Source organism: Mycteria americana, chromosome 1 (genome assembly GCF_035582795.1).
Source record: "Mycteria americana isolate JAX WOST 10 ecotype Jacksonville Zoo and Gardens chromosome 1, USCA_MyAme_1.0, whole genome shotgun sequence".
Classification (NCBI taxonomy): domain Eukaryota; kingdom Metazoa; phylum Chordata; class Aves; order Ciconiiformes; family Ciconiidae; genus Mycteria; species Mycteria americana.
The window spans coordinates 24647714-24663515 of record NC_134365.1 but is presented as its reverse complement, the minus strand read 5'-3'; the positions used below and the strand labels follow the sequence as shown (position 1 = coordinate 24663515).

General features: G+C 38.5%; 1 protein-coding gene across 4 annotated transcripts in view; it reads right to left on the bottom strand.

Moving 5' to 3' along the window:
• POT1 (protection of telomeres 1) overlaps window positions 1-15539 on the bottom strand; it is an 82544-nt gene extending 67005 nt beyond the window's left edge. The window contains exons 1-4 of one of the 4 annotated variants that reach the window (XM_075493048.1): window positions 15454-15533; window positions 14022-14125; window positions 5889-6022; window positions 1458-1530 (exon numbers count right to left, since the gene is read on the bottom strand). In XM_075493048.1, the coding sequence (XP_075349163.1) occupies window positions 1458-1530; window positions 5889-6011 (196 nt within the window). In that variant the 5' untranslated portion in view covers window positions 6012-6022; window positions 14022-14125; window positions 15454-15533. Of the gene's footprint in view, window positions 1-1457; window positions 1531-5888; window positions 6023-6149; window positions 6270-14021; window positions 14126-14544; window positions 14669-15453 lie in introns of those variants that run through there. The other 3 variants (XM_075493041.1, XM_075493057.1, XM_075493066.1) reach the window with 3 other exon arrangements.
• Between the last annotated feature and the right edge of the window lie 263 nt (window positions 15540-15802).

The following is a 15802-nucleotide window of genomic DNA, read 5'->3' as shown; positions in this document are numbered from 1 at the left end:
AAGCAGAAGCGATTCCAATCACCATACCTTCTCTAAAACAAAACAGAAATGGGAAGAGATTTCCAAAATAAGTTCATCTACAGAGTCTAACAGTTTTCATTCTAATTAATCTACAAACAGAAAACCCTTTCAAATAGTTATACAACTGCTTTTATGTGCTAACTATATGTATATCAAGCAGAATATTCTTCGTAAGTGGACCGTTTAAAATGTGCACACGTTGTACATCAGTGTACTTTAAACAGAAATGACAAAGATTTCCACTTGGACAATTCAGTGTATAGTGTTAGAGAGGAAATATTATCCAGTCACACAGATCATATTGTAGAACTTTATAAACTGGAGATATTCCAGGACATAGACATATCAATAAATAGCCTTCCAGGAGGACTGAAGCAGAAATTACATTGTTATTTTAGAAGAGTTTTCTCCCTTTTACTGTTTCAGAAACAACACTAAGGATTTAGATGTGCAAACTTCTTTTTGAGGCTGTGGAGAACATGCAGAAACTCTCGGCCCTCCTGAACAGCCACGTGAAATTAGCAAGACTCAAGGAAGTTTTGAGTCCCTCTTTGGGAACCCTGAAGCCAGCAGGGAAACCGACTCAGGTCCCATCAACTTCATTCACCTCTGCTAACACCAGTCACAAGCAGTATCACCAGGTAGAATCTGCACCCCCCAGCCTACTGTTTGGTCACAGTCACAGAATTTGTAGAATCTGGAAGGCTCAGAGGGAGCAAGTGATGATCCTCTAACTAGCGTAAGGAAGGAGCTGAGAAGGAAATGGAAAGAAATGGAAAGTTCCTTGAATCCAACATAGACTCCCGACTAATGACATCCTCCTCCTTCCTGGCTAGAGGAGGTGATGAGCTTCGGACTTAAAAGGGACACATTATTTTTTAGTATCATTTATTACATGATGAACAACTTAAGTCTTCCAATGCATTAATGTGTCTACTGATATTTGAATACCTGAGTAATCTGGTGAAATTCCATTTTTTAACTGCTTAAATTAAAACAGAATGAAATACAAGTATTTTGCTGCTAATCAACATACTGTCCTACATTAAATGTGCACTTACATAGTATATACTATGTATATATATGGTAACTATTAAGTGTGCATTTTTCTTAGTCCTTCTTTATGATAAGCAGTTTAAAAATATACTATTAAAGCTGTAGCTATAGCTAATGCATTTCCAGAACAGTATTTTAAAAGATTCTGCAACAAGAAGTCTACTGAAATATAAAGACTGTATTGTTTCCATTAACTTACCTGGCATAAGTTTAAAATAATCTATTTCTGTAGAAAACGAACACTTTTAGAGAGTATTTTAAATATAACGTTTTACTGAACACTAAAAAAAGCAGGTATTAGTGACGTAATAGCATAATGTCAAAAAAAGTGTCAAGAAGTTCAACAAAATAAATTTTAAATGTATACTTAAATGCAGTACCTTGAAGAACAACCTTGAAAAAGTCTGTCCCATCTCTGAGTTTCGTTAATGGGTAGGAAAGAATAACTATTCCCTAAAAAGTAAAAAAACACAAACAAAAAACAAATGTTGTGAACTAAGACTATATGCCTCTAAGTTACTGAAACACTGATAACAGCTGAAACATCTGTAAGCTAAAAGAGGTAAAATTGAAGTTATAAGTGCAAATTACCATCTGAATTCTTAAAAAAAATAATAAAAACTGCTAAAGACAGCATTGAAGAGCAATACTTTTGGGATATAACAAAGGAGATATTACATGTCAATACTACTTAGATGCTACTGACAAGATAATAAGCTTAGACTAAACAATGAAATACTAGCCATGGAAATATCTTTTACTAGTTACAATAATAGCACAAAGGCTACAGTTTTAGCAGAAAACCTGAAAGGCAGCTAAAAAGGTAGGGTGGTCAAAATCTTAGAAGATACAGAATTTCTCCAAAAATACTGGCAAAGGATTACAACATAAATATCAAAACAAAATCACAGTCGAGATAAAAGTTGTATATGAAGATAAATAATCTTCTGTGAAAAATAAAGAAACTGTACAGCTGGGAAAACAGTATTACAAAGTTTTGAAACCGTAGTGACCTATTAATTTGTCAATAATATAAATGCTCTAAAAGATGCAAAGGTTCTATTAATTATGTAAAAATACTCTATAGCGAAGTTGAAGTTACAATGAAGCAAAAATCACAGACCAGCAACTTCAGTGATGTCAACATCTCTTCGGAACAAATGTGTTTTGTTAGAAAGATGATATGTCATAAAAAAAGGTTCTCCTTCAACAGTAGCAAAAACGTCAGTCAAATGTATTCTTCCACAGTATGGCAGGTAAAGTGCTGTATCCTTCTCAAGGATAAAAACACAGAAATTGGTTCAATAACAAAAAATACAAAAATACAAAACCAGACTCTATAAAGTGTTTAAGAGAGAACTACGCAACCAGCACAGGAAAGAAAATAAAAGGTTCCTTGTAAAGAGACAGCAGGGGCAATCTGTCTATAAATGCACAAAAGCAACATTAAGAGGACAGTCAGGTAAATCATAATGATTTTACAGTACACATATTCAGTGGGAAGCTTGACTTAAATGTTAGTAAACACTTAAACCAAATTAGGACAAAAATACACAGCAGTGAATTGTTACTGTAGAGGCTTTTCAGAGTAAAATTAGTCCTACAACATGTTAACTGAGGAGGAATCCAAATCAAATTCAACAATTCATTTTACTATCTGTTTTATAAAGAAATGCTAAGACTCCACAAATCATCCTTTTCCAACCCAACATATATTTTAATTTTATTACACTAAAAAAATAGCCTCGTTGAATTAGATTTAACATGTACCATGTCGCTTTATTGCTTTCGAGACAGTAGTAATGCTTCATTTAAGACCAAAATGAAGGTCAAAAATCTATGACCGTATGTTTTTAACAGGTAAGTTCCTACTTTTCACGGGGAAGACTAATGAGTTTTGTAAGGAGACTTAAGTATCAAATACTTACTTTAACAATCAGCATCTGCAAAATAACGTGCTGAGATTTGTCTATGAATACTTAGAGAAAGGTTTGCCACTTGTTTTCAAAATTACAACTTTATTTAAAATTTCAAGTATTCTATGTAATTGTTCTTGCCAAGATTGTCTTGAACTGTACTCACAGGTAAATAAAATATTACAGAATTTTTCTTGTAATAAAGTCTTTGCAATGAAACAAAGTCACCTCAGGAACACCTCAGAAATACATACGTATTTACACATATATATTTTTTTTTAACTAAAGAAATTTCAATCTGCACAAGCATGCTATTTAAAAGCAGAATACGTTGATGAGAGAGACACTGCCTTCTGACCATTTTTAATTTTTATTTTTCCTTTTACATCACTGTATCTTCCAATGAGTTTTCAAACTCTGGGACCACATTCTTTGCTATAATAGGCTGGCCCCATCACTTTCCTTTGTATCCCAAACACTTACTCTCTAGTTCTCCTCTTCAGCAGAAATACTACCCACTGCTTTCTCAACATGCCTGAAACGCTTGGGATCCAAACTTCAACAAAATCTGCCTTAGCAAAACCTACTCAATTTCAGTCTTCCCCCACAAATCCTGCACTGCTTATTGACCCATAGACAAACTTCTTCCAAAACCCTCCCCATTCCATATGCCACTAGACTCACTCTCAAACTGACTATGTGCAATTCCTCTAGTGAATCTGCCTCCTTCCTTGCCGCAGCCTCGTTCCTCAGTCTGGTCCAGCTGATTTTCAGGTTTGGTTCAGCTTTGCCACAGCAAAATCCAGAGGATGATGAATTAACGGCAGAAGGCATCAGGTTCAGTTAATGCATATCATGACTGAGGATGTATGGACATTGCTTGTGCTGTGTTCCCACAAGTTTAAATTAAAATTTGTATTGTTAAGAGGGACACCAGCAAGCAAAAAAGTTTTAGAAGAATGAAATGACTGAGACACACAAGCCAGACAGAAGCATCCTGGATGGTTTTTTGTTGCTTCTTCCCAGAACACACCTCAGAAAAATCATCCTTTCCCCTTCCTCCCTCCTCAAAGCAGGACCTGATCCCTGTTTTGGCAGGTCTAGAGTGACAGTGTGCTGTGCCACTGTTAGATGACCTAACATCAGTGCATTCTAAGGTTCGCTTCAAGTTCAGCCTGCAGAACTGGATTTTCCTACATATTTAATGGTGCATTAGCACCAGCTTTATCAGCTCTCCAGTTACACTGTTTTTATGCCAAGCTGTTTTAGTCACCTACTAGTCCATGTTGGCAGCAGCATGAAGTTCTCTTCATATAAGGCAGAAGTCTGAGAAAGAGATTCTATACACTTTCTCTTTCAGCAATCAGCTATAACATTGCACATATGCTTTAAATCATAGTCTGGTAATAATTGTTCTGCTTCCCTAATGGAAACATTTATTTTGGCAGAAACATTTTCTAATTTATAATCTGTTTTTGTCTGCTTCAACACTTCATTTGTCAACAAGAATTCCTGTTCTTCCATGTCAGGCGTGCTTGCAGATATAGCTCTTAAAAGCAGGAAAGCCTATATGTCCTGCAGGTGAATGGGGACAGAAAACTACACCCTGAGGAATAAAAACCCTGTTTACTAGCAGCATTGGTTATTGATGTTTCCATTTGTTCCTTTACAAGACCTAGGGGAGGTTGGATCATTCCCAATCAAATCACCTCCTATCACACTATACTGCTGCCTGTTTCCAAAAAGGACAGTTTTGCTCCTTTGCTTTATCTAATTGTACTACTCCTTGCATCTCTTTGACACCATAATGAACCAGTCCAGAGGGTGAGAGCAGCAGCAAACTACCCTCTCTCCATCAATATGGATAGTCTTCTGCCAGTTTATTTCTCATGAATGGACTCAATCACAGGGTCACTCAGGCACTAGAGCTGGAACTGGGAATATACAGCTGGGGAAGCAAAAATAGTTTTTGGATATGGAAAATCATTAGGCCAGTTCAGCTCATATTTTTTAAATATTTGTGCCATTTTTTAAGGATTCAAGCCACCTAAGGTTTTCTACAGAATTAGCTTGCTTCCCTGCCCCCCCCCCCCTTTTTTTTTTTTATTTTTTTGTAACAGACTGAAGGCAAGCCTGGGATGATACTAATTCCTGCCACTTAAGTGTCAGGGATTATAAAAACAATTTTCAGAACCATTCACAAAAAAAAAGTTAAACAGGTTCAAAAAGAAAACTCTCAAGAATTGACACCGCATTTTACAGAGTATACTTGTTTTAGGGATGAAAAAAAAGTATTTCTGCATTTCACTAGTACACTAGAATTGTACTTCCAATCTCAAATATATTTGGGACTACTGTAAAATATAAATGCACACTTGGTAATGATAGAAAACCTAATGGTATCTTGATGCAGGTAGTTGCTAGAGTCCTCTTTTTGTAAAACTGGATATTGCATTGCTCCATAGAAGAAAGGAAAGCTGCTTTAGAAGTCATTACTCTGAAATCTGATCTTTAGCAGGATGGTGGTGCTTATGACTATTTTTTTAAAACCAAAATACCACTTAACGTCCCCCAGTCCCTCCATTTTCAGCACAGCCTTCTGCATATTAATGTGTTTTTAAATGGGTCCACAGTTTAGAAACTAAGAAAACCTCTTAAATTTTAAGTCTGACAATGTAAGAGGAAGGGGCAGACCTGTGAATCAATGAAGTCAATAGCAACATGCAACAAAGTTCAACAGGGTCATAATTTTGCATTGCTTAAAGTTATGCAACAGATGCACACAAAGACACACAGCTGCAGCAAGTTACCAACTGAGCCGGAATATGGAGTTCCCTTATAAATATACCAGGAGCTATTTCAAAGTAAGTCAAAATTCTTTTATTAGTAAGTTACCTGAAAGTATTTGTTGGTATGATCAAAGCCTTCTTGCAAATGTTTCAAATGCTCCCTCTGCAAATGGCTTGGTAGTGGAGTCTCAGATTTTCCTTTAATGATCTTCAGCAATTGAACAGGCATAGCTGCTTTATCTAAAAAAAAAAAATGATAAATAGACTCCTGAAGATACTCATCTTGTTCAAATTAAGAGTCACTAGAACTTGCAATTTACTCAGAAGGGGAATATTTATCTATTTCATAATAAGAAAGTTTAATTACGCAAGACTAAAAATCTTCAGAGGGATTGGCCTCATCTCTTAGTACCACGAATAGCAGGAAGAGAGGAAGTAACGTGTCCTTGGCAATAGACAGCCATCCAAATTACTTTATTTTGCAAACATTCCAAAACACTGCAAATGGCAACAAAATATTACTTTATATATTAACGCAAAGGGTAATGTAAACCATGTGAATATTTTATGTACAGAAATGCACATTAAAAGCCAAGCAGAGACTTCGAATTACTCCTTCCCCAGCATAGGTCATGGATAAACAGTCTATATTCAGCTGTTTCCCTATAAGACAATTTGACCACATTAAAGTAAAACGTCTATCATTTTAACTTATAATGAACAAAAAATGCTTATGTACCGATTAAAAAATTTTGATCAATGTATCAAGTAAAGAAAAAATAATAAAGAAAATAAGATGGGCATCTACAAATGCTAAACACTGAATGCACTGGAAAAAAGCTAAGAAATGTATGACTGTTGTCTATTGTTTGTTCTCACTGTGCTAAAAGTCAATGAAATAAATTCTTGGTGACTTCACTGATAATATTGAGAATGGCGGAGAGGAAGAGTATTATAGTGAAGTTACGCATATGAGAAACATAAGAAAGTGATCTAGCAATAAGTAGTAATTGCTATATTTTCTCGTTACATGCTCATCTCTTTCTTCTTGGGGTATCTTTGGTTTTTTGCTGTACAATTTTTATTTAAAGCGGGTATCTACAAAACGTCACAGCATTATCAATCTTCTGTTTTCAGTAAGTTTTAATAAACTAAGCAAAAAATGCTTTCTATTTTCTAAAAACCCAGCTGGCAGTATTATAGCCACAGTCCTAATTTCAGACAAAGTTTTAGCAGTTTTTATATGACAGTGAAGAACAACAACAACAACAAAGTATTTCCTATATTTTCAGATGGACACAAAAACTTGGTATTCTACTAAGTAAAGGCTTAAACTACGTTTTCATTTCAGTTCAGAAGTGCTTTTTCAGTGCTAGGCAGACTGAATTCTTACAAAATATTCACTTACAATTAAATGGAAATGGGAAGCCATTGCGAAATAGAAAGACCACTGGATCCTAAGTTATAAACATAAGTCAATGCATATTGGTGCAGACACTCAGCAGTATTATAGATATTCTTAAAAAAAAAAAACAACCCTTATTATTCAGAAAAATCAAAATTCCACCTTACTGTCACTCCAGTATCCAAAGATATCTGACTTCACTTATTACTCATGACTATTTCTCTAGTTGTGAATGACCATCCTTTCTCTTTCCCCATTTTCCAGGAAACTCCCCAGCGATGTTATTCTTGTCTAACAGATATTATCAAGAATTCAGATTCACTAATGAGAATTCTATAAAATAAAATACTTTGGTTCAAGGATCTCTCAGCCAAAATGACTGTACATAGGATGACTGGCTTTTGTTTTTCTCCTAGCTTCGAATTTACATACCTCTCTCTTGTCGCTTGTCCCAGACTGCACCTTTTACTTTTTCATATACAGTAGTAAGTGAAAAGTTTGCCATAATACACATTAATTTTAAATCTGCAATTCTTAGAAGACTATTTAACCTTTCACTAGCAATATCAGCTTTTTTTTCTTAACTTTTAAGAGTTAAAAAGCAGTAATAGCAAAAGAACCTCTGGTTTCTTAAGCTGTTGTATCTAGGCAATAAAGTACGCATTTAAAAGCAAAATACATTCAAGCAATTCTGATAAATATCACATTTCAAATAGGAAAAACATTAGTGCCTGACTTGAGGGTCTTATTTTAAATTGTATCTCAGACTTTGAAAACCATTCCTCATCTACTCCAAAATACTAAGCAGTCCCAAGAACTCAGGAGACTCAGGAGCAGGAGAATAACAAGGCCACACTGCCATGCATCTTCCCTGCTTACAATATATATTCCCCTACTTTACAATGTAAGGCAGCAAGCAACTTGTTTCCCTGTAACTTCCTCCCCAGCGTGCATGAAATAAGGAGGCCTTACAACATTCAGAAGACACAGAGCTTCCAGGAGGCACCGTTACTCAAACGCCATAGATTTTAAGCAACTGACATAGCTTACCAAATACAGATGAATAAATTTAAACTAAGGAGAGACAACTCAAAAAGTTTATTACCTGGGATACGTGCAGAAAGAATTTATATAGAGATAGGTAACTGGACAGGAATTAGCTACAGTTACAAATTACCAACCTTCACCTCAGTAATTATCTGTGTACGATGTTAACCTGTCCCAATTGCAAAGTAGAACATATTAACTTACACCTCAAACAAACAAATAACAAATTTAAGCCTAATTACTTTTGAGAGCCTCTTGCCTCATAGAGAGTTTTACTTTTCTGAAAGGAACCCAGAAGACAAACAAGATCAAGAACTCCCTGGAATGGACAGCAGGGCAGGGAGCTTCAACACATCATAAAACAGAAACAAAATCTCACTCTTTTACTGGAGTAAAACAGAAGTATTATTAAATGTCAGTTACTTGATATGAAACAGTAGATAGTAAATTCTTACAAGGGTTCACAAATGTCTAACTGGAATCTCAATACCCTTCTCCTTCATAACATCCAATGGCTTCCAATCCAAACATAATAACATCCACAAAACTCACCAGTAATGGTGTTGACCAATTTTGGTTTCAATGCTGGGGCTTTTTTTTTTTTTGGGGGGGGGGGAGGGGGGGGGGGGGCACAACACATTAATCAAGGGTGACGTGTCAACATACACGGCACATTTTTTATTCCTGCCGTAACTTCACCAGTGAGCTGTAGGAAGCATTGAACAAGAGTTCTGCCTTCTGACTGTCCGTGCTATTGTGGGTTGACCCTGGCCAGCCCATAGGCACCCAGAGAGCCACTCACTCATCTCCCCCCAGCGGGACAGGAGAGAGAATAGGAATAGTAAAAGCAAAAAAAATTAATGGGTCAAGATAAAGACAGTTTAATAAATGAAGGAAAGAGGAGGGGAAAAAATACCCCCCAGAAAACACAAAACAAGCAATGCGAAGGCAATCACTCACCACCTCCCACAGGCAGACCAGTGCCCTGACAGTCTCTGACCAACAGGTCCCTTGAAAGACCCAGTTTTTAATTGTTCAGCATGACTCGATATGGTATGGAATGTCCTTTTGACCAATTTATGTTAGCTGTCCTGGCTGTGTCGCCTCCGAACTTCTTGTCCAACCTCAGCCTACTCACTGGGGGAAACAGAGGGAGAAAGAGAGAAATCCTTGGGCCTGCACAAGCACTGTTCAGCCACAGCTGAAATACTAGTGTGTTATCAACACTGGTTTAGTCACGAATCCAAAACACAGCACCATGCATGCTGCTATGAAGACAGTTAACCCCATCCCAGACAGACCCAGTATATATCTCTAAAACATATCTGATAGGATGAACCCATGGAAAGCACGCATACTGGAGGAGTTCATGAAGAACTGCAGCCCGTGGGAAGAACCCACGTCAGAGAAGTTCATGAAGGACTATCTCTTGCGGGTGGGACCCCATGCTGGAGCAGGGAGAAAGCGTGAGGAGGAAGGAGTGGCAGAGATGAAGCGTTACGAACTCACCACAACCCCCATTCTCCATCACCCTGCATCACTCAGGGGCAGAAGGTAGAGAAGTTGGGAGTGAAGCTAAGCCTGGGAAGAAGGGAGGGGTGGGGGAAAGGTGGTTTTAGATTTGATCACCAATAAATTACATTAATTTCCCCAAGTTCACATCTCTTTTGCCCGTGATGGAAATCGGAGAGTGATCTCCCTGTCCTTATCTTGATCCATGAGCTTTTCATTGTATTTTCTCCCCCTGTCCGGTTGAGGCACCTGGGAACCAGCTAAGGTCAACCCATCACAGCACAGAGCTGGGAGGTACAACACCAGACAGGTTTCAATTCCTACTTGAGCAGAAGAAGAGGCAAAAGCCTGGTGCAGAGATACAGATACTGTTCCGTCTCTGTTGACTGCTTTAACTAGTGAAGTATTAGGAGTTAGAATTTCTATAAAATATCACTAACTGATGCTAAAAATGATGCCTTTATCTGCATGTTTTCAGACATGAACCAGGACAGCATTGTCATTAGCTTACTACGATTTCAAGTCACTACTCAAAAGAGCAACTAGAAGTCTTACAAAACTTTTTAGTTCAAAGTACCTACTTCACACTATATTCTAGCAGGCTGAGAAGCTGATCTATTCCACCTAGAAACAGTCAACTTCAAAGTTAATCAGCAATATTGATCTTCATCCAGCAACACTACAACATAACGGATCAACTTTGTTTTATAATACATATTTCTCTCTGTTACGATACTTGAGCAATTAAATACATTTTTCTGGGTTTTTTTTCCCCACAAAGATGTCTAACAGCAAGATGCATTTTGTTACAATTCAAACACCATTGTTAAAACAAAACAAAGAAAGGAACTGAGGTTTAAAAACTCATCTCTCTCTGATGACTACCCTCGAATTTTGCAGCTCCCTTGCTTTCATTTAAAAAAAGCCTTTGCCATTTATTTCAATGGGACAAAATTCCACATGTGCCTTCAAGGTTACAAAGGAAAATTTCTAAAAAGGAGCCAGATGTAGGCTGATGCAGTGGGACCTGCCCATATTATTTACTTACTGTATACTCCTACAATTTAGATTATTTATGTAAATAACATTCAAGTAGAAAACAAGATTTTTTTTTTTTTTTCAGATATTAAACTTCTGTACATATAGAACTAAGGCCATGTGTTTTAACTGCTAAACACTGAAGCTCCCAGATTCTTGTTCTTTGCAGTTAAAAACCAAAGACATGAGTATCCAGCTCTAAGAGCTATAAAAGTAAATTTTCAAAAACAAACTGATACAGCACTGGCTTCCCAAATCTACATGAAGATATCTTTAGTGCTGCCCTTGGTGTTCACAGCTCTCCTGAATAGCAACTCAGTGAAAATAAGTCTGCCAAGTATCTTTGTTGTTCTCAAAAGGCTGGCTTCTTAAGACTGACAAGAATCATCCCAACTTGAGTCTGCTGCTCAAGAAGTCTGTAAGTGTCATAAACAGAGCTATTCATAAGGATGGCTGCTTAAAAAAAAAAAAAAAAAGAGGCTGCAAGAAAGGTAGACAGCATCATGGAACACTCCTGGAACATGAGGGACGCGCAATACACACACAGTAGAAGAAAGAAGGCAGTGAACTACAAACACCTTTTGCCTTCCAATAGCTGAAAGTGACAAAAATATGGAGAGAATGTGACCAAAAAGCTTAATAATTTTAACAAGCAAAGAATTAAATGAAAGGATTTACACTGTATGAGAACCCAGAAGTAACACCCTGGAAGACACTGCGATATATATCACTTGCTTAAGCAAGTAATATGTAACACTCAGGATGGCTATGGGCTGAACTTTTATGTGCTGCTCTGCCCTATCCTTGATTTTCTACCTACTAATTTTCTAGACCTTAAATTTCTGACAGTGGAACAACGTACTACAACCCACTAGTTCTGTCTTAATTGCCTACGGAATATTAACATGTATTCCAAAAGCATAAAAACCATCTTAAACTACAGTATGCCAGAAAACAATTGCCTAATAGAAATGGCTTTGAGCAAGGGTTAACCTTCAACAGAAATAAGCAGACCTTTTAGATTTTTTTTCTTCTGGAATGAGGACAGTAGTCCACCAAAATATTGCAGTCACAGAATGCCTCTATCTCTAGGTCCAGAAGCAGGAGAAAAATTCCTGTAATACATCTGAAGGACTTCACCTCATCCTTCTCACTTGCAGCTTGAGAGTTTAAACATCCACAGACCTGAACTAGGCAGTTAGGTATGGTCTGGGGTGCATGCACAAGAAACAAGAAAAGCTTTCAGGCTCACAGTCTTTTCATCAGTTCACACAGAAAGCAAAATAATCAGCATTTCCTTTTAGGTGCAGCACATCCCAGATACAAGCTCTGAGAGCCTGGTAACTTCAGTGTTTAAGACAAAGTATATACCCAAAGGCTTATGCACTTATAGAATCAGACAGCAGCTCTAAAAGAGGTTTAAAGACTGTAATTTTTGAGCTTTGCACTGCAAAATAGGGTGGTAGAAAGACCCTGACCATTTAAGTCTTTTTGTGAAAGCCTTACATAGTTTTTCTCTAGGCTTTTTAAACTTCCATTATAATTAAAAAAAAAAAAAAATCTTAAATTATGTTTGGAAAAACACCAGGATTTAAACTCTCAGATTAGTTATATCACCCTACAGTGCACACTGAAAATCATTAAGAAACCACAAGCTGCAGTTGCAAGTGAAGTTAACACCACACAGCCACAAACAATACACAACTGTTGACATGAACACTAGCGCAACATGACTGAAAGACAGGAACAAAAGAAAGGCAAATTTGTTATTATCATCAAGATAATTCATCACTGTTTCTCCCATTCCTCCATGCTTCTCTAAGCAACATGAAAAAGCCAAATTTTGTATAGCAATTAACATAGTAAAGCAGTACAAAGTTTCTAAGATTTCAGCACAAAAAGCTGTAGGTAGCAAGCTCGGTATACAAAAATGTTCTCATACACTGTCAATGTTAAACTAAAGGTACCAACATGCCTTATAATAGTCTAAAGCCCCAGGGAACAGTGGAAAACATCTTATTAGCCATAACAGACAGATCAAGTCAACCTCCTGTCAGAACTAGGAATCACTCCATGTACATTCTGAATGTACAAGTTGCTGAATTCTTTTGAGCAAGGAGAACCTCTAGGATTCAGTGAAGATCAACTGAACTTTCACAGATGATAACAAATCAGAAGAAAACTCATTTCACTACTAATGGAATGATGTCCCATAGACCTCATATCTGAGGACATATGAAGAACAAGTAATATAAGGAAAATAGGGTAATGACAGTCAGAGTTAATATCTTGGTTTTCTCCTCCCAGATCAAGAGAAACAAGCATTTTCTGGAAGAGGACAAAGAGATCACAAAGCAAGACTTTTCCCCATTGTCTTTATTTGATGAGTAAGTCCATCACATTTGTGTTCCACGTCTAGTTCTCTAAAACATTACAATTCTGCTATTTCCTTCAGTAAAAAGTCATCAAGACTTATTTAAGAGAAAAAAAAAAGTCAAACTGAGCTCCTAACAGCACCCTAAATTATATTTAAGATACAAGACAAGCTTTATCACTTTTAGTTCATACTGCCAAAAATTCAAAATATAAATGAAATATTATAGAAAACAGAAAAATTGCATTGTAACTCCATTGTAAAAACTGAAAGCCCTTAATCCTGAAAAAAACAAGAATGAAAAATAAGCATATTATTATTCTCCATCTTGACTCCAGAATTAACTTCATGGAGGAGGAAGTCAAAGTTGGATCTGTTCTTTTGTTATGGTTTATCATCATAGCACATCAATCCACTTCACAGGATATAGCAAGTAATTAACACCTCTTTGCCTGGATTACTCAGATCCACCCAACATTTGAGCCTTTGCTCAAGCCAAAGATACACACTACTGCATCCTGACTCTAGCTCTCACTACAACAAATGGACTATTCCTCTGTAGCCTCCTCTACAACAGAACTTTTCTTCAAGAACTAATGAGAGATTAGCTTTGGAGCAGAAAAGCAAAGAAAACACAAGAAGTGAGAGGTAAATTGGAAAGATTACTCCCTTCTCTACAACCAAGAAATACTTCAGTGATACATGAAAATGACATAAAGGGAATTAATGTCATTTTGGGAAAAGGAAGCTGTAGCAGTCAGAGGCATGAGGAGATTTCTTATCTATCAAAGCAGATGCTACTTGCAGAGAGACACGTAAACTCATTCTCCAAATCAGAGAATAAAACACATGAGTGTGTGGACCTCTGGAGGAAACGTCACCAAAGTTTCATGAAGAATGAAGGAACGGCCAAGAGCATCAGCATCTTATTGATGAGGTCAGTCAAAATGGTAGGTATCTGAAGCCCCTGTAAACACAAACACTAGTCAGTGCAATACGTGGGCTAATCGTGCAAAAGTTAAAACAATTATGAAATAGGTAATGCCTACTCTGAATGCACACACATATGTAGACACAGCCATACACTCTTTATATAATTTATGCAAAATTTTCTCATAAAAATGAACATTTACAGCACTGAACAAAGCAGACAGTACAGAACTACCATAAACTCAACCTGCAGTCAGTCACAACAGAAATCTTTTGTCACACAGCAGCCTTCATGAAATCAAGAGGCCCATTCATGAAGCACAAAGTCTGCAGTCTAAAATTTCTCTAATAGTCTAATCTTGTAACTTGTGATTTCCTTGAGAACTCTCAGGAGGAGAAAACGCCACGTCAGCTAACTAAAACAGAAGGAGAAACCAAGTCAGCAGTGTGACACACCTTATTCCCTTAGCTGCAAGGCTTCAGCTTGCTATTGCTGCAGATCTTCAGACACTTATCTTCTGGAAGTAAGTCCTAGGCTATTCTTACTCTTCATAACACAATTGTAACTTACTTTCACTAGAATACAACTAGAATTCCCCCTCCAAAAAAAACCAAACCCCAAAACAAAATCTGCTTTATTGATTTCAGATTAAAATTGACTAATCTGATATTGTGCAAAAGAGGCCACAATCAAATGCCACCTGCAGAAAATTCTTACACTGCCATTTATCTCAACAATATTTCACCTCTAAAAAGCAGCCACCCACTGCAAAACAAACAGACCTCAAGAAGACAGGGCTGTAAAGCAGATCCTTTCAGGATGTGAACTGTAATCAGTTCATAGTCAATTCATCAATTGCAAGAAGCTGAGATCTTTAAAACCAAGAGCTTAGATGTATTAGGATAGGCGTATTAACAACAAAAACTTTTTTCAGTATATTTTGTGCCTACACAGAAAGAAAAGGGAAAAGAAAAAAGAAAAGAACTTCTAATCCGTAAAGCACTGTGTTTGTCAAAGCGGGGACTTAATTCCCATAGCAGAGACCGTGTGCAGGGTAGTTCAGGGAGGGAGGGATGGCGCAAGGTCGCTGTAGGTCTCAGTGGAAAGCAAAGCCTAGCAAAGCGCCAGGCACAAGGCAACGGCACGGGCTCTGCCCCGCCGAGGTGGCGGCCCAGAGGCCACGTCGAGGCGGCGGGGTCTCCGGGCTACGAGAGACCGCTCTTCCACTGCCGAGCCGCCCGCTCCCCTCAGCCCTACGGAGGGGGCAGAGCATCCCGCCACGCCTTGCCCCTGCACAGCAGCCGCACAGCAGCCGCACAGCAGCCGCCGGGGCCGGGGAGGGCGGCCCGCTGGCCCGCCGGTACCTGTCTCCGAGCGCGGGGCGGCAGCGCCCGCCGCGGCAGCCGACAACCCCACTTCCGCCCTCACCGCTCGCCTGCCGCCCACCGAGCATGCCCGGACGCATAGCACATGCGTACCGGCGGCTTCGGCCACCCCTTCCGCCCTCACAGCCGTTGGCCCCACCAGAGGGCGGTGCGAGCATGCGCTGTGCGGAGGCTGGAAGGCGCTGCCCTCACCTGCTGCGCGGGCAGGGGCGGGGCGGGGGACGGAGAGAGGCGGGAGGGGCAGCGCGGGGAAGGCTGGCGGAGGGGACGGTGGCAGCAGAGGGTAACGCGGAGGGAACGAAGTGTCCCCTCCGCCCGGGCCCGCCGG